A 19,357-nucleotide genomic window follows, 5' to 3' on the forward strand; every position below is an offset into this window, starting at 1 on the left:
CGACTCATGAATTGTTTCAGCAAGGACATCAGTCCTTGCTTTAAAGAAAGGTTTAGTGAAAGTTGGCAACGGTAATAAATTTGAGTCAGGACATGTCCAGAAGCTTCTATGAAGTGATGCACTTTGATGCAGGAGAAAGCTGCATACAGACATTTCTATAGCCCAGCAGATGAGGAAAAGCTTTAAAGTGGTTACTTTGTATTGTTTTTTTTAATGGAAAGAAATTATGGACCTTATAGCACGTGAGCATTTGGGGATTCATGACAGTCTTAAGACATTGCTTTCACAAATGTCAACGTCTACTACTGTGTTTCCCCGAAAATAAGTCCTAGCATGATTTTTCAGGATGACATCCCCTGACCATTAAACCCTAATGCATTTTTTTGGAGTAAAAATTAATATAAGACCTGATCTTATTTTCGGGGAAACACTGTTCTTTCTCTAAGAAAATAGAGCTGAGAACGGATGGCACTGTAATGAAGTCTCATTTATCTCATGTGGTCTGGGAATGAGATATTCCACCTGAACAGAATTTTCTAGATAACTGAAACAGTAAAATAGTAAAATTACTATTTTGGAGTAAAATCTTTCTCAGTATTTCTCTGCTTCTCTTCTTGAACAGCTAAGAAGAATGTGCTCTTGGAGTATAATTGAGTAAATAAGTATGTACTCTTACAGTGATGTCTTCAAAGGCAATTTACATGGGTGGAGTGTTTTTTCTTTATATTAAATGATGTCAGATATTTAAATTTCTTTTAAAAATAATGTTTTGCCTCCTCCTCTGCTGACAGGAGGTGACCTGTCACTATTTACTACTGTCAGTATTTCTGCCTGTTACAGACTATTTTTTCTATTTACTCATTTTTTTCTTGTTAGAAATTTTTATTTTTCATGAAAATTCCCCCTTTCAAAATTTACTAATTTAATGTGTTACAGACTATCAGTTAGTGACAAACTAATTGTCACTATTGTGTGTGAAAGTAAAACAAAAGTGCTAAGGTGGATGTGAGGATTATCTGTGGTTAAAGGAGCTAAGAGCAGTGGTCTTTACTGCAGACTTTCTATCGTGTATTCTGATTTCTGTTTTTCATGTTCCTACTTCTTTTCTATGCTCTGAGTTACTCATGTTGCATATGAAAGGGAGTAAACTCTTGCACAGAGGGTATGTTCCCGTCATTCATCAACACGTTCGGTGAACACAGGCAAATCACAACTTCTCTGTGTCTCAATTTGCTCATCTGTAAAATGGGAAGATGATCGCTAAAGTCTTTTCATGTTCTCATGCACCAAAACAGCAGTTCAGCAGAGAAGAATTTGAAAGCTCTAAGACCAAAGTGTCTGGAGGATTGAACAATCACTTTGCATTGAGAGTGTCGTGGAATCTTCCCAAAGGAGGAGGGTCAGATTTAGAAAGGGTGGAAGGGGGAACGGTAGACTGGTGGGAAAGTATCTTGACAAAGGCCTTTTCAGAGGAGAGCAGTTATTGTGGTAAAATACACATAACATAAAATTTACAATTTTAACCATTTTTAAGTATACGGTTCTGTGGGATAAAGTACATTCACATTGTTGTGTAACCATCACCACTACCCATTTCTAAAACTTTTATCATGTCAAACAGAAACTCTGTACCCATTATACATTAAGCCCCCATTCCCTGCTCCCTCAGCCTCTAGTAACCACCAATCTACTTTCTATCTCTATGAATTTGGCTATTCTATGTACCTCATATAAGTGGAATCCTACAACATTTGTCCTCTTGTGACTGGCACTTAGCATGTTTTCAAGATTCATCCATGTTGTAACATATATCAGGATTTTATGCCTTTTTAAGGCTGAGTAATATTCCATTGTATATATCTACTATGTTTTGTTTATGCATTCATCTGTTGATGAGGTTTGGGTTGTTTCCATATTTTGGCTACTGCAAGTAATGCTGCATGAACATGTATGGACAAGTACTTATTTGAGTCTCTGTTTGCATTTCTTTTGGGTATATATCCAGAAGTGGAAATGCTGGATCATATGATAATTCTATGTTTAACTTTTTGAGGAACTGCCACTGTTTTCCACAGCAGCTGCACCATTTACATTCCTGACCAGCATTGTAGGAGCATTCCAGTTTCTCCTGGGGGAAGAGTAGTTGTATGTGCTCAGTGTAAATCAGCTTGACTAGAGCCCAGATTTCACATGAGGCAGGGAGGGGCAAAATCTACAATTAGGACAGTAGATTGGGGCCAGACTATGGAGGGTCTTAAAGCCTGGCCATGGTATTTATTCTGTAGGCTTTGGGAAGCTGGTGAGGGCTCCTGAGCTAGTGGGAAGCAGGATTAAAGCAGTACTGTAGGAAGGCTAAGGGTCTTAAGGGTCACAGGGTATGTGCAGGATGGATTGGGCCCTGGAGGTGGGCCATGGGTCAGCAGAAGACTGCAGTTATCCGACCAGGAGACCTAGCTCCATGTAGGGAGTAGGAAAGGCAGGGATGAAAGTGGAGGCACTTCTGGGCTCAGCAGTGCAGCGCTGGCCACACCTGTGTCCACGCATGTTGAGTGAGGCTGAGGATGTGAGGGTAAAGAGTGGTACCTCCTTGACCCTTGGCATCAAGATTTGTGAGGTCCTACGTTGAAGACAGTATGTAGAGTGGACAACTGTGTCCGGTTAGCTCCTTGTCTCCCAAAGGAATAGACATTTGCAGCAAGCAAATCATGGAGCCACATCTTGGCTACGTGAAGGTGTCCCCACCTAGTTGGTCATCCAAGGCCCTGGCCCCCTTGAGGAAGGCAAGACGAACATTAGGATGCCTGCCCAGAGAGCGGAAACACAAAACTCAAAGTAAGTATGGAAAGAAGAGAAAAGAGGATGCAGTTAGGGTGTCTAAACCAAAATTTAAGCTAGCTTTAAAGTTCCTATTTTGATCTTTGATTTGCACACCGCCTAAAAATAATACCATCCTATAAAACATTACAAGGAAGGTGTTTGTGTGGCTGATTTGCTTCACATTTGCTACTGTGCCTGCCAGCTTACAGGCTGGAAGCCATTCCTGCCTCAGCATGCTTCACCCCCCTTTCTGTCAGTCCTTTGGTGTTTCTACCATGAAAGGTTTCCAGGAGGCATAGGGTCCGTTTAAGTTGTTGTCCTTTGTGTTAGAAGAAGACAGAGTGCTGTGTGTGTGCAGGTGTGGGAGCATGTGCCTGTGGGTGTGGTGGGCGGATGGCTGGGTGTGGGTTTTAGTGGACATAGGTTGCAAGAGAGTTTTGAATAATTTACTTGCAATAGATGGAATGAAGGGATCTAAAATCAGAGTTCTAAGACATAATTAATTTAATTAGGCAGAGGATGGGGAAATATGCTAAAAAGTTGCATAACAACTGTTTCAAGGCATAGGATGTGGAGACAATGAGAAAGCAGCAGAAATTGTGGTGTGTACATCGGCCTGGGTGTCCTGGCCTTCCTGATAGTAAGGACGCCGTGCCTGGGAACCACTAACAAAGGCTGCTCCCTGTCACACTGGGCTGATGACGCCTGCTCCACAGAGATAGCTATTCTTACGTAGTTATAGCAATCATTATTAATAAGAATGATTACGTTCTCTGGGCTCCTTATAAATAGATGTCCATCTCTTGAGATGGCTTTGTGTATATTTCCATCTGTAGTTTCAAATCTGTGGATTGAGATTTTGAAAACGTAATGATGCTTATCTTGGTGCTGTGAAAGAAAATGACTCCCTTGGAAAATAAACAATCCCCAGCCCACGTACATTTTTATCTGCATGTTAAACTGTCAGCAGCCGTTTCCATGTTTATTGCTGCGCGGAGAGGGTATGCTTGCTGACTCCGAATAACAGAAACTTGACAAGGCGCAGCCACGGAGCCCAAAGGCCTATTTCGGTTGTTCAGATAATGCTGTTATCAAATGCGACTCCTTTGTGACTCAGCACAACCTTATGTGGACGCCGGGCGTTGGTGGTTTACCCCGCTGCTGCTGTAAACACATTAGAGGTGGGGAAGAGCCTGTTTCCTCAATGAGTACTAGTTGCCTGAAAGAATTAACAGGCTTTGAAGGGAACCACTTCACATTTTCACACACATTCTTTGAGCTTCTTAAGAAATGAACCCCCTCCTTTCTTCTATGAATGGCCCCTGCAGGGACTCTCGTTCCAACACGAGCTCAGCAAAACTTCTGTCAGCTTCCCTGACTTTGAGGGCTGTTGAGCAGTATGCCCTGTCACCCAGGGAAGTAATGAAGGCTTCAGAAGAGGACTCAGTCCTTGTAACTCTCTGCTTCAAGTCCTTCAATCACCTGTGCCCACTGCCAGCGGCTGGCGCATTTTGAATCTCCAGGCAGGCCCGTGAGACAGCAGTGAGAAATGACACTGTGAAAATTCGCAGTACCAATCTCCTCTTTGTGGCACCTGAAGGAGATCCAAACTGAACAGGATCAAAGAAGCTGTCAAACCGGGGCTATAGGATGAAGAGCTCTTATGAGGTAAAGAGCAGAGAAGAGAACTTGGCAATGTTTGTAAAGAAGACCTGTAGTTCCCACACAAGAGAAGAGGAGGGAGGATGAGGAAAAAAAGAGAAGTGGTTTGTGAGACACCTCAGAAAGTGTATCTGACCATAGGCAGATATTTTCCCTGGAAATTTACCTTTGTAGCGACTCAAAGACTGGGAGGTGCATTCAAGCTAACCTGGGGATTAAAAGGAAGGAAGAGACATGGAATAGAAAACAGGGCAGATCGGAGATAAGAGATGAGGACGTTTATCTGGTGATTTGTTGAATTTTATTTTTGTGTTCTGATTATAGAAAAAACACCAACAATAACTGGTGCTACTGGGAAGGCATTGGAGCACAGGTGTCCGAGGATTGTGTAGGGAAGTTCTGACGGGTCACGTCCTCGGGAGGCTCACCCTGAGAGTTGAGCTGAGATGCTGGGTCACATCTTCAACCTGACAAGTGAGAGTGTGTGGTGTTTCAGTAACAGTGCCATGGAGTGTAGCACAGTTTGGAGTCATAAATAGACTTTCCAACTAGTCTGGCTGTGAGGCGCTGAGCTCTGTTGCTTCTCAGAGGCAGGAAGGTGATATGAAATTAAATAAAATGTGTGCCTGCTACTGTGCTGGGTATTTTATGTGTTTTCTTCTTTAATGCTTCCAGGAGCTTCCAGAGGGCTACATGACCCATGGGACTGGCCCTGAATAGATTAGTATAGACAGTTCATCTGAAAAGGCTATAATTTCTATGATAATTTTAACACATTTTTAAAATTAAATAAATGTAATAATTATAATGATTATTCAATCATATTGCAGAAAGTGTAGATAATAGCAGAAAAGAAAAAATATATAACCCTACTCCACATCACCAGTCTTATTTTGACATATTTTCTTACAGTCTTTTCTTTGATGCCTCTAAATACAGTTTTGTACCCAATGTTACAAACTTTTCCCCATGTTTTTATGAAGACTTCATAGCTGTGATTTTTAAATGAATGGTATTTTGATTTCTTTCGGAATTTTAAAGTGGGAGGGAGCGTTTGGAGTTTTCTAATAATTATTAGTTGTAGGGATTTAATCTTAATTCAATTTTTTTTAAAAAAGGCTTTTTGTGCTAGATCTTAGCTGTTAAAACCCTCAGCAGACAAGGGTAATTTTTTTTTCAACTGATCAATTCAATCTTTATTCTCATTTTTATTTTTTTCTCTTTTAATAACATTTTTTATGAGAAATTAAATGGAGCTACATATACAAATGTTTCATTAATCATTGGAAAACTATGTTTTTGTTGTTTTTAAGGCTAACTTTTACAACTCTCTCTTGTGTTTATGTTAACAGGGATCTACCGCACAGAGAAGGATAAAGGCACTTTGTACGAGCTCACGTTCAAAGGGGACCACAAGTACGAATTCAGACGACTTGTCTTGTTTCGACCCTTTGGACCTATCATGAAAGTAAAAAAAGAAAAACTCAACATGGCCAACATGCTTATCAACGTTATTGTGCCACTGGCAAAGAGGGTGGACAAGTTCCGACAGTTCATGCAGAATTTCAGGTCTGTTTGTTGTACCCGTCTATCTTCCCCAGTGTGCCGTGTGTTAAATGCTGGTATCATTTCCCGTCATCTCTCTCATTTCCCGGGCCAAGTACAAAGGCCCCTTTCTCTTCTTGTTTAACTCTGTTTTCTTCATATAAAGTTTATCACTTGCGTTTGCCTTTCCCTAAAGCAATTAGAAAGCTGCCAGATAAGCACATTTACCTTCAGAAGTAAAAAGTAGGAAGGACTGGATTTCATCAGGACCTGCATAGATGGCCTCCTGCCTGCTGTGTTCAGTTTTAATTGAGTTTGGGCTCAGGTTTGAGGACAGCAGGGGCCATGCTATTTCATCAGTGAACTGGGTCATCCCCCAGATTGTCAGAGGTGAGCGCCCACGTGGTCAGGGACTTGTGCTAGAGGATGTACTCCCTCAGCTCTGGACTGGCTTCATTTGCTGTCCCGCTCTATCAGCGGCTGGAGTGAATTGAATCCGAATGTATTTTTTTATTTTAACCTGTCTCTTCAGAGATTAAATTAAGAATTGTGCCAAGAAGTTTCCAAGCACTCATTTGTGTAACTACTCAAAAAGACTAAGTAGGATTTTATTTTCAGATGCAGTAATGTAGTTGTTATTTTAATATGCGTGTCTTTAAGCTCTTGTGCAATGTTGGATCTTATAAGCTATTATGGCTAATATTCACTTACTGAGGTTGAGGTTAATCAGCTGACTTGCTTAGATAGCTGGTTTTAAAGATAGAAAGTCATATGCGTCTAATTATAAATCTTGGAAGGTTGAACTTATTTTTAATTTTTTATCATTGAATTCACATTATTAAAAGCCAGTAATGTGCAGTATAAGAGTGTAGTTGATACTTCTTAAAATTCTGGATAACAAACATACTCTTTTAAAAATGTTTACAGTTAAAGAGTAACCCTTTTCTAATTAAATTTTAAGGTCAGGATCCAGTAGTCTTAGAAGAGACCTTTGGAGGTCATTTGGTCAAATTCTCCCTTAGTTCAGAATCCCTTGATAGCATTCCTGACACACGGTACTCTATGGTGTGTGTGTGTGTGTGTGTGTGTGTGTGTGTGTGTGTGTGGTGTGCGTGTATTAGATAGCTACCTCCTTCACAAGGTAGGCTGCCTCTATGTTGACCAGCTCTAGACAGAAAGCCCACTTTTATTAGGACCTGATGTCCACCGCCCTCAAATTTCTACCCAAGTTGTCTAGTTCCAGCCTCTGAAGAAATGACTGAACACATCCATTTTCTCTTAAACATCATAGCCTTTCAAGTATGCGAAGAAAGGTATCACATCTCCCTTTGTCTTTTCTGTTCCAGGTTCAGGAGTTGTGCCCTTAGTGGTGCTATCATGCAGAATAGGGTAGGCCAGTCTTTCCATTTGTTCCCAGTTTGTAGAATACCCCTGTAGATACAATCACTTGACTGTAGGCTGTATTCTTCTGGCTCCAGTATTGAAGTGTCTGTGTCACTTTGGCTTCTCTCAGCCTTTCTCTGATGTTTCTATGTTCTCTCTCTGTCTTCTCTTTGGAATGGCAGAGTGCCACTTGTTGATTAAGCAGTACATCCTAAGAGGGATGGAACCTGTGGTTGCCACTAGGCATTAAGTCAAATCATTACTCCAAGCAGCTGGTGTGCCCATTTCTAGGTCTTTCTAGGACTAGCTTATAGTAAGTTCCTTTGGCTGGGAAGCTGCCCAGAGCTTGCCAGATTAAGGGCCCTGAGATTTGCTTCAGCACGTAGGCCAGTCTCTGGATGTGTTTGGCTTGGTAAGTGGTGCTTGCCCTTAAGGAATGTCTGCTCAGTGAAGGGCCAAGTCCTCTGCATAGGACTCTGGGGCCTGGAATAGCAGGATTCTCTTCAGTATAGATGACTGGCTATTTATTGTCTTACTGTCATGAGGATTGCAAATAATTAACAATAGGAATAAAACTAGAAGGGAAATATTGGTGAAAAAAGTAAACCTACTAGCTTACAAGTCTCCAAAATTGAGATGGTGAAATGATGTTTTAAAAACAAACAAAAATCCTGGAGCCTTTTTCTTGACTTTCACTCTTGGGATTGTTGCACATAGGCAGGAGAGGGTGGGTGGGAAGACTTGTTCGGTGGGTGGGATGTTTAGAGAGCCTGTGTGTATGCTGGGCACTTGACTAAATGTAAGGCTAAGAAGATGAGTTGGAAATGCAGTGTTTGCCTTCATGGAGAGTAGGATCTAGTCATCCATACAGAGTTAGAAGCTACAGCAGAAAGAGACAGGAGGGACAGTGTTCCCATGCAAGTGTTCCCATGACAGAAGATGTTTGAGCAGAAGGCTGAGTGGGGAGTTTGTTCTGTAGTCTAGGGGTTTCTGAGTGTGTTGAGGTCTCTGACAACAATGAGATGAGAGAGAGTACTCAAAACTGCGGGTATTTAATTCTGTCAGAATTCAATAAAAGTGGCATTTCAAATCAGCCAGCAGAGAATGGACTGCTCAGTGCATGGCTTTACCACAACTAACCAAACAAAGCAGAAAAGGTTTAACTCTTACTTCACACCAAACCCAAAGTGAATGCTGGTCAATTACATATTTAAGTGCAATTAATATGACCATAAAAAGTATTGGAAGAAAATATAAGGGGCTATTTATTAAACATTTGATGTTATGGTTATGAAGTCCCATCCAACCCAAGGTTGGAAACTGTTAACTGTGGTTGGCATTGAAGATGGCACAATGAGTGATTTTTATTTCCTTCTTTCAGATTCTATTTTGTAAATTTCTATATAATTAACATATATTTTATGTTTCATTAAATATTCAATGAAAGTTATCTTGGGCTTTTATAATTTAAACATGACTTTTTAGTTTGTAAAAGTATACATAGATATTAAAAGATGTTTAAACAATATACAACACACCAAGGAATCAATTGTTTAAAAATTCACTTTTGGCCCTGCCTCCCCAAATTAACCATTTTTAATATTAATTGAACACCATTCTCGTTCTTTGCATATATGCAGATAGAAGAATAACTTGCTACCTAGGAATAATTACTATCACATGAGATATACTATATATTCTATTTTTAAATTAAAAATTAAAACTTACTTTACTTAAATGTGTAAAAGATAATCTGACATGTAACCGAAGAAATTGTTGATCTTTAAGAAAATGTTTCTCTGCTGTAAGAGGTACTAGTTCCTAAGAGAGCCCTCTAAAGTTAAAAAAGTGATTTTCCAAAACAGAAAAGATTGGAATTATTATGTATTTTTACTACACATTTTAATTGCAGTTTGGATTGATTGAAACATTACAATAAGAGGAGGAAATCAACACAGTTATACTTTCTCTCTCTGCTACGTCTCGTCTTCCAATTTTGTTAGCTATCTATTATTTTTACCCTGTCAGGGTTTGGAACCTTTACATCCGGTTTTGCACCACAGTTCCTATATTAAAGAGGATTTAGTGTATTCATTACCTGTCCTCCCAACACAGCTTCTTCATTCGTAAGGTCTTGGTTGGCTAGACTTCATGGTCAAGAAATTTTTTCATGAAGAGTCTTAAGTGCTTGAGAATAGAATGTCTACTTATTATCTTTATAGTTTAAGTACAACTTTGCCGGACTTAGGAGACTCTTTCCTTAAGACTCTGTAGACATTCTTCATGGATCTAATGATACCATGGAGAAGTGTTAGGACAACTTGATTTTGTCAGCCCTGAAAATGACTTACTTTTACTTTTGCTTAATGCCCTAAAAATTCCTTTGTTAGTCTTGAATCATAATAACTTCATTAGGATATGTCTCATCTGAGTGTCTAGTCTCTCTCAGATTTTCCTGTAATTCAGTTTTCTTTTTAGTTATGTGGATTCTTTCATTTCAGGGAGCTTTTTTGGGTGTTCTAATTTTGAGTATTTAAATAGTCACCGTATTTTTTGATCACACCTCATACTTCTGCTTTGTTGGATTCTCTGCTTTTTAGACACTATTCTATATTCTTAGGTCTTTTCCACTTATTAGCTTCTCTATTTTTTAAGGCCTTTCTCTTTTATCTGCTTTCACATAAGACTTTCCTTTACGTGAGGAATTTGATTTTCACATATTTCTATTCTGTGCCTTGCTATTTTTAATTTATTATAATACTTCTGTTTGCTTTGTTTACCAATGTATTCTTCTGAGCACAGAATGTGCCTGTTAACCTTCATCTGTTGTTTTTGTCATTTCCTCTTTGAACCTTTTTTTTTTTATTAAATTCACATTGTTTTAAAGAAAGTGTGAAACATTTGTAAGACGTTTTCTTCTGTTTGAGTTCTATTTTCTTTCAGACTATGTTTTCATTGGCTTTTTGAACACTATTGCTTTCTTAATTCTCTCTCTCTCTTCCTTTAATTTTGTTGTTATTCTTGAAATGCGGTAGCTCTGATGTTTCTCTTTATCCTTCTTCTGCATTGCATACAGACAGCCACCCAGACTGTTTGCTCTGACGTAGGGGCAGATTCTCCTTGGCTACCTCCACGTCTTGACTGAGAACTGTTTGTGTCCGACTCCTAACTATATTCTGAGGACAGGGTATTTATTGTTCTATTCACTTCATTTGTAGTCTGAAGGAATGGGTAGCGATGAGAAAGAACTCAGCTGAGGCTTTGTGCAGCCTTTGTTGGAGGTTCCCAAATTCCTGTGGCTCTTCTGAGCCTTGGAATGGATCTGTGAGCAGAACCAAGCTCATTCTCCCTAGTTGTGGTGGATCTTTCCCTGAGGGCTAGAGTATTTTGCTCTCAGAACAGGCCATCGGTTAAGGCCTGAGGCCTGGAACATCCAAGAGACTCAGCCCTATTTGTTTACTTCTCTTATACCTCATTTACCTGTTGTCTTCAGAGGCTCTTTCCAAAACTCCCACAAGTGGAAAAAAGGAAAAGAGATAAGGTTTTGGCCTTCTATTTAATTAACGGTGTGTGTGTATTTCAGGGGGAGACATATGTAAGGTACTGCATCCAGCTGTCAGCGTCTCTCATCCCTTCCCCTCTTCCCACTCTTATGAGGGATCTTAGCTAACGAGATCTTTTATCCTTTGGTTCTGCCAAGTCCTCCTTTTGCAGAAGTTAGTTCACAGAACATAATTAGGTTAGTTCTACCTTCCTTCTCTACTTTCTACATGATATGGACAGACCAAATACTCTGCTGTGGCTCTTCCTGTACTGAGATCCTAAAGTAGGAGTTGGGATTCCTGCCTCTCCCCAGACCAGCCATTCCCCTAGGCTGCTTTCTCTCCACCCAGCTGCTTCTCCAGCTCCTCTTCTGGAGGAAGTTGCTGGAGCTGGGAGCTACATGAGGCTAGAATAGAATCTTTCGTTTCTTTCTTTGGCCTCCTCTTTGTGATGTTTAAGACAGAAGGTTATGTCCCTTTTACTGGTCAAGACTTTTGCTGTTTTCCACTATTTTGGGTACATGGTTTGTGATGATCACTATTTGAAATTGATTTAATGGAAACATCCTTCCAGTGTATCTCCTTTAAAATGTAAACCACCCAACTATTACTGTAGTTATTCCATTCTGCCTTATGTTATAGTTCTTCAACCATCCATTCCTTCTAATACACTGTAAAGTCCCTGAGGCAGGTAGGGTGACCAGTTGTCCCAGTTTGCTTGGGACTGAGGAATTTGCTGGGATGTGGACTTCCAGGGCTAAGATCTGGAGAATCCCAGGCAAACTGGATGGTTGGTGCCCCAACAGGGACCATAAATGATTATTCTTTTAAAATCTTACTCCAACAAGAATAATACATTGCAAACAAAGTTGTCTCCAGGGACCTAGGCAGCTTGTGTCCATGTACAAATAATTATACCAAAATACAGACACCTTCATGTACATGGTCACCCACATACACACTCTTTCTCACATACATTTGGGAGGGAGTCTAGTGGGAATTCTTTTGAAAAATACAAAAATTACGACATAATTCAGGCAGACAGTGATGTTTTCATGGTACTATGCTCTTCTCTCATTGAGCAATTCTTTATTGTCTTTTAGATGGTTTCAGTCATGCACAGTAGATGGAGAACTTCTCAAGGGCAGAAATATTATATCTTACTCATTTTTTTAGATCTCTTGGTAGAGTATCTGGCACATGGTGTGTTAGTTTGGTTAGTGTTTGCTGAATGAAGGAAGGAATAAATGAATCAATGGAATGGCCACTGGAGGTGGACCTCAGACAGATTCTGCTTTGCCTTTTTGGGAAGCCTCAGCTGCTGAATGAAAAGTAAAGGTCCGAGGTATCTGTTTTATTCCTTGAAAACAGGAAGTGCTTTTTTACAACGCCAGCAAAGATGTTACTAGAAAAACGAAAACCCTTTTTATTCAGGTTCCACAATGACTTTCTCCTGATTCTGGGATGGATTTTTTCCAATAGCACACACAATTTTAAAGCAGTGTTTTGGTTGCTTGGCACTGTGTGTGTGTGCTTTTATTCTGTCCTGGCAAAGGAAGTTAAAGCATTATCTTGCAAGTTTGCAGAAGGGATCTTTTATGTCCCGAGAATTTTATTGTCAGTAGGTGATGATTCAGTCGGCAGGGACCGGGGCCATGAGGGAGCTCTCAGTGTTGAAGCACGTTGTCACACCCCGGGCCTCTGTTTCTGGTCCCTTGCCTGCTTCTAAGAGCTCTGCCGTCAGTCTGGGTTTCAGAGGTAGCTCTTACCTTGCTTCCACAGGAAGTAAATAGAATTCTCAAAGCCATACCTGTGACCAGTATGACCCCAGTGTGCCTCTTGCCCAGGGTCAATATAATTTTTCCTGATAGTTCTTCCACCAGGAATTCTGTTCTTCTTCCTCGCTACCTTTTTAAACCCTACCCATCCTTCAAGGCCCCAGCCATTGTAGCTCACAGGATTTGCCGTGTTTTCTGAATTCTCTCTACTTTTTATCAGTGCCATGAGGTGTCCTTATTTTATTTGAGCTTATTTTATTTTGTTTCTTACGTAAGTTTTTTTTTTTTTTGAGGACAGGAACCATGCCTTCTATTTCTTTGGATTTCTCCCAGCCACCTCAGCTAGATAGTCACCCCTTTTCAGTGTCATTATAAATAGCACTGAATAAATTGGCCTCTGCCAATTTCTGAGAAGCTATGATGTGGACTGTGGTCTGGGGGTTAAAGAAAGTAGCTAACACAGGGACCAAAGCAATAAAAGGGAAGGATATGCAGCATATTAGCATATCACAAAATATCATCCCACTAGTAGAATCTTTCCATTAACTTGCTTCCAGAAAATTGTTAAAATTAGGTACACACATATACATGTAGGTACACACATACGTGTACACATAAATACATATTTACATACACATATATTTGCACACATACATTCACATGCACATATCTCTTCATACATTCGCACACATATTACACACCTATATATGAAGTAAACCCTCAGCAGAGGATCTTACTAGGTTAGCTAGGTGTAACCATTGAGAGAACAGATCATGGGCAAATAACAGGTAAGCTTTGGTGGGGAAAGCAGCTCTAGAGAGCCGTGAGCCAGAGGCCTGGCCCGGAGAGGGCTGTCGGGGCCCTAGAACATCAAGTGCCAGGTGCCTGGGACAGTCAGAGTTCCAGAGAGGAGAAATGGAGAACTAGTAACAGTAACTGTGTCTGCGTGGGAAGGTGAGACACAGCAACTGTGCTTCCTCCTTTTCATTGCTTCAGACAGTCATGCCACCAGGTGTTACCAAGGGTTTCTAGAGTCTTAAACAAAAGAATGTCTTTTTGCCTGTGCTGATTCAGGCTTCAAGACTGTTTGTCTTTGGCACATGCAAGGAAAGCCATAGACAGGGATTCTGGTCTCACCTTCTCTGGGCTTTAGCTTTCTCACTTATAAAATGGAATTTATGTCTTCTATATTTAACAGACTTCTTATGGCAGAGAAAGGTTGGATCCAATGCCCTTTCCATGACACTGGATGGCCCCAGTGGGGTAGGACTATGGCAGATTGGATTTATTGCCTCTTGCATCTGTTTTCATTTACCAGATCTGAACATTTAAATTTCATTGTTTTCTTGGTAAAATCAATACAAATACAGGTAACTGTGACGGTCAGCCAGAAATGTCTCGCTGTTCACTCAGTTTACTTCAAGACCCTTTTGCACTTTACAAAACAGGCATTTGTTTGCGCCTTGCCTGTTACTGTGCAAACAGGTCCAGACATACACGTCTTTTGTTTTCTAGGGAGACATGCATCCAGCAGGATGGGAGAATTCATCTAACCATTGTTTACTTTGGGAAAGAAGAAATGAATGAGGTGAAAGGAATACTTGAAAACACTTCCAAGTAAGTACATTGTGGAGCCGTAATCGGGAGGCACGGTAACTAAGCTCGTACGCATCCAAGCCTGAAACTTCTGCTTTAGTTTTAGTTTCTTTAATACTGTGGGTGAACTAGGGGATTGGTTGGTCTCTGTCCGTGTTTAGGGGGAATTCTGCACCCTCCCTGCCTGACACTATCCTCGCTGTGCAGTGTTGATTTTAGGATAAACTGCTATGAGCAGCAAGGGTGGGAAGCACGGGCTTTTTGGGGCTTCCATGTGACTGGATGTCATCATTCTCAGAACTGCAGATGTGGGGATTTTATGTTGCAGAATGGGAATTAGGGAAGGCACAGCTGTGCAGTGAGCTCCATCTCAGCTACAGCTTGTAAGGCTCAGAGTGATATCCATACTTGGATCTCATCCACTTAGCAAATGGTCTCACTCTTCAGATTTTCATTCCTTGTGCATTTTGAGAGATTGGGGTGGGGGGAGCCAGAGCGATGGTTGGGGCAGGATCTTTGATGAAATGTACTCAGTTGAACAGAAAAAAAAAACTTTTCTTAATTAAAGTTTTTTGGGGTGACAATTGTTAGTCAAGTTACATAGATTTCAGGTGTACAATTCTGTAATACATTATCTATATTTCACATTGTGTGTTCACCACCCAGAGTCAGTTCTCTTTCCCTCACTATATATTAGACCCCGTTTACCCTCTTCTAGATGCCCCCGGCCCCCTTACCCTCTGGTAACCCCTAAATTATTGTCTGTGTCTATGACTTTTTATTCCTTCATTTGTTTGTCTTGTTCTGTTGTTGTTTTCAGTTTTATGTACCACTTATCAATGAAATCATATGGTTCTCTACTTTTTCTGTCTGACTTATTTCTCTTAGCATTATAATCTCAAGATCCACCCACATTGTCACAAATGTTCCTATTTCATCTTTTCTTACCGCCGAATAGTATTCCATTGTGTATATATACCACAACTTCTTTATCCATTTATCTATCGAAGGACATTTTGGTTGTTTCCATGTCTTGGCCACCATAAATAAAGCTGCAGTGAACATTGGAACACAAGTCTTTATGGATAAATGTTTTCAGATTTTTTGGATAGATACCCAGGACAGGGATTGTTGGGTCATGTGGTAATTCTATTCGTAATTTTTTGAGGAGCCTCCACACTGCCTTCCATAGCAACTGCACCAGTCTGCATTCCCACCAACAGTGTATGAGGGTTCCTTTTCTCCACAGCCTCTCCAACACTTGTTACTATTTGTCTTGTTGTTGTCACTGGGGTGAGGTGATATCTCATTGTCGTTTTTATTTGCATTTCTCTGATGATTAGTGATGTTGAGCATTTTTTCATACATTTATTTCCCTTTTGTATATCCTCTTTGGAGTAATGTCTCTTCAGGTCCTCTGCCCATTTTTCAGTTGGGTTGTTTTTCTGTTGTTGAGTTGTGTATTTTGGATATTAGCCCCTTATCAGAGGCACTGTTTGCAAAAATCTTCTCCCATTCAGTTGGTTGCCTTTTTATTTTGTTGATGGTTTCTTTTGCTGTGCAGAAGCTTTTAAGTTTGATACAGTCCCATTCATTTATTTTAGCTTTTACTTCCCTGGCCTTTGGAGTCAAACTCATAAAATGCTGTATGGAGGTTTAGTACCTATAAGGTCCGTAGGTTTAGTACCTATATTTTCTTCTGTGCAGTTTATTGTTTCAGGTCTTAATGCTTAGGTCTTTGATCCATTTGGAATTAATTTTGGTACAAGGTGACAGATAGCGGTCCGGTTTCATTCTTTTGCCTGTAGCTTTCCAATTTTCCCAGCACCATTTATTCAAGAGGCTATCTTCTCCACTGTATGTTTTTTGCTTTTTTGTCAAAAATTATCTGTCCATATTTATGTGGGTTTATTTCTGGGTTCTCAATTCTACCCATTGGTCTGTGTGTCTGTTTTTCTGCCAATACCATGCTGTTTTGATTATTGTTGCCCTGTAGTACAAGCTGAAGTAAGGGAGTGTGATACCTCTGGCATTGTTCTTTTTTCTTAGGATTGCTTTGGCTATTCCATACAAATATGGTTCCATACAAATCTGATGATTTTTTGTTCTATTTCTTTAAAAAATGCCTTTGGGATTTTGATGGGGATTGCATTAAATCTGAACATTGCTTTGGGTAATATGGTCACTTTAACAATGTTGATTCTTCCAATCCATGAGCAAGGAATATCTTTCCATTTTTTTGTATCTTCTTCAGTTTCTTTGAAAAATGTCATAGTTTTCAGCATATAGGTCTTTCACATCCTTGGTTAAGTTTATTCCTAGGTAATTTATTCTTTTTGTTGCAATTGCAAAAGGAATAGGTTTTTTTATTTCTTTTTCTGAGATTTCATTGTTAGTATATAGGAATTCAATGGACTTTTGTACGTTGATTTTGTAGCCGGCAACTTTACGTATTCGTTGATTGTTTCTAATAGCTTTTTGGTGGAGTTTTCTATATATAACATCATGTCATCTGCAAAGAATGACAATTTAACTTTTTCATTCCCAATTTAGATGCTTTTTATTTATTTCTCTTGCCCGATTGCTCTGGCAAGGACTTCCAACACTATGTTGTAAAGAAGAGGTGATAGGGGACAGCCCTGTCGTGTTCCTGAACGTAGAGCAAAGAGCTTCAGTTTTTCAACCTTAATTATGATATTAGGTGAGGGTTTGTCATATATGGCCTTTATTATGTTAAGGTATTTTCCTTCTATACCTATTTTATTACGTGTTTTAATCATAAATGGACGTTGTATTTTGTCAAACACTTTTTCTGCATCAATTGATATAATCATATGATTTTTGTCCTTTATTTTGTTTATATGATGTATCACATTGATGGATTTGCATATGTTGAACCATCCTTGTGCCCCTGGGATGAACCCCACTTGTGTGTGATGAATAATCTTTTTAATGCATTGTTGCATTCAATTTGCTAGAATTTTGTTTAGGATTTTTGCATCTGTATTCATCAGAGATATTGGTCTATAGTTTTCTTTTTTTGTGTTGTCCTTACCAGGTTTTGGTATCAGGGTAATGTTGGCCTCATAAAATGAGTTAGGGAGTATTGTCTCTTCTTCCATTTTTTGAAAGAGTGAACAGAAAATATTTAAAACTTTAGACTTAGGGTTTGATATTTATACCTTGTTGATTGGTTGCATGGGGGAATAAATATATTCAAAACAGCAGAGATGGATTTCTTTTCCTACCACAGTAAGTATACAAGTATTTATTTAGTAAGTAAATATCTATGGGGTTTTCTACTAGTGAGGAAGCTGGAATGGTACCAGCATGCTTCCCTCTGGTTGCCATGGAAGTTTGCAGGGTTTCAGTCGAGTAACTGGGGAGGTAGTTTCTCCATAAGTGAAGGCTTGGAGGGCTGTCAATAGTACTCAGTGGCAGAAATAGTCTGAATAGGTCCGTTTGGTCTAAATATAAACAGGGCCTCTGTTTTGAGTTTCTGGTAAATGGTAATAGGACAACGGTAGTCAGTCAAAGGAGAAGATTCCAAGATTGAGTGTACTTTCTGCATTTATTTTGATGCTTTGTTACTAATTTTGTGTTAATGGGCACACGATCAGAATACTAATTACAATTATTCAAACATTCTGAAGCAGTCCGCTGGCCAGATTTCATCTATCACTTGTTTTCGTAAATAAAATTTTCTTGGAATGTGGGCACGCTCATTTGTTTACGTATTATTTATGGCTGCTTTTGTGGTATAACTTCAGAGTTGGATAGTTGTGACAGAGACTGTATGAGTCGCAAAGCCTAAACTTTACTCTCTGGTCCTTTACAGAAAAAGTTTGCTGACCTCTGTTCTCAGTCAGTAAGGAGTTAAAAGTTTAAAACTAGTAACAGCTTAAAGCTATGGATCCTGTCAAAGGCAGACCAAAGAGAATAAAGTAGTTGAATATCCTAAATGTAAGTGAAACAGACATCTCTTGACTGCAGTACATTGCAATATCCTTTTCATTTCTGCTTAGGAATGAGGAGCATGCATTATTAAAATTCACGCCCTTTGCACAGCGGATAGGTTTTAACATCTCTGAAAGTGTCCATCCCTGGGCATGGATCTTTAAAAATGTTTGCAGATGATTCTAACATACATCCAGGATTGAGAACCATTGTCTGAGAAGGTGGTGGTCCACCCCAGGGATTTCCCATGAGAGGACAGCAGGCAGCTGTCCATTCCAACGTGCTTTTCAGTAGCTATCCAGGTGACCCTAAAATGCAGCGAGGGTTGAGAACCTCAGTCCTCTTGGGTTTGACACCTTCTGAGCACATCAAAGGATGATCAGACATTTGCTGATAGATACATATAACCAAATTTATATAAGTCTGATGGATAAGTGGAAGACTAGTTTAGGCATTGTTATGGGAAATGCCCTTTTTACTGACTAGAATGCTAAAGGACTCTTATTATCAAGGCATTCTTCTACATATCAAATTACTTGGCAAGTTGAATTCTGAATCAGAAGGTTGCTTGGTGAGCAAAGAACAAATAGAATTTAAACAAGAAAAGTAAAATCATTTGAATGGTAGGGCTTACTTCATGCTAGAAACTGAGTCGATCAGTGTTTTAAAGCAGCACTACAGAAACTTTGACGAAATTAATTGGAATTGCATTTTTTTTTTCTGTGTTGATGTCCTCATTCTGTTAACTGGTGACAACTGCAATGTTGATGTCACCAGTGCCTTGGGGTGTGTCCTGCCCTGTCCATGGTGTTACATTGATCAGCCCACCTCTCCTAGGAATGCACCCCCTCTGCAGCCAGCCTGACTTGTGTTCACACTGCTGCACTGCCACTCCACCTTCCAGATGACTCTTCCTAATTACCTATCATCCCAGCCTGGTACCCACAGTAATCTTTATGAAAACTTACGTAAGAAGCTTTATTTAAATATCATTTTTATCTTCTCTTAGGATGATAAAACTTTTGTTTAAATGCATCTTATCTTTGAATACAAATAATTATTTACATGGATTATCTT

General features: G+C 39.7%; 1 protein-coding gene across 6 annotated transcripts in view; it reads left to right on the forward strand.

The window, feature by feature from the left end:
- Positions 1-19,357, forward strand: part of CSGALNACT1 (chondroitin sulfate N-acetylgalactosaminyltransferase 1) — a 299,253-nt gene that overhangs the window by 253,940 nt on the left and 25,956 nt on the right. For all 6 annotated transcript variants that reach the window (XM_081045538.1, XM_081045539.1, XM_081045537.1 and 3 more), the window contains 2 exons: positions 5,832-6,048; positions 14,243-14,344. In XM_081045538.1, the coding sequence (XP_080901664.1) occupies positions 5,832-6,048; positions 14,243-14,344 (319 nt within the window). The remainder of the gene's footprint in view (positions 1-5,831; positions 6,049-14,242; positions 14,345-19,357) is intronic.

Source organism: Rhinolophus hipposideros (genome assembly GCF_964194185.1).
Source record: "Rhinolophus hipposideros genome assembly, chromosome: 4".
NCBI lineage: Eukaryota > Metazoa > Chordata > Mammalia > Chiroptera > Rhinolophidae > Rhinolophus > Rhinolophus hipposideros.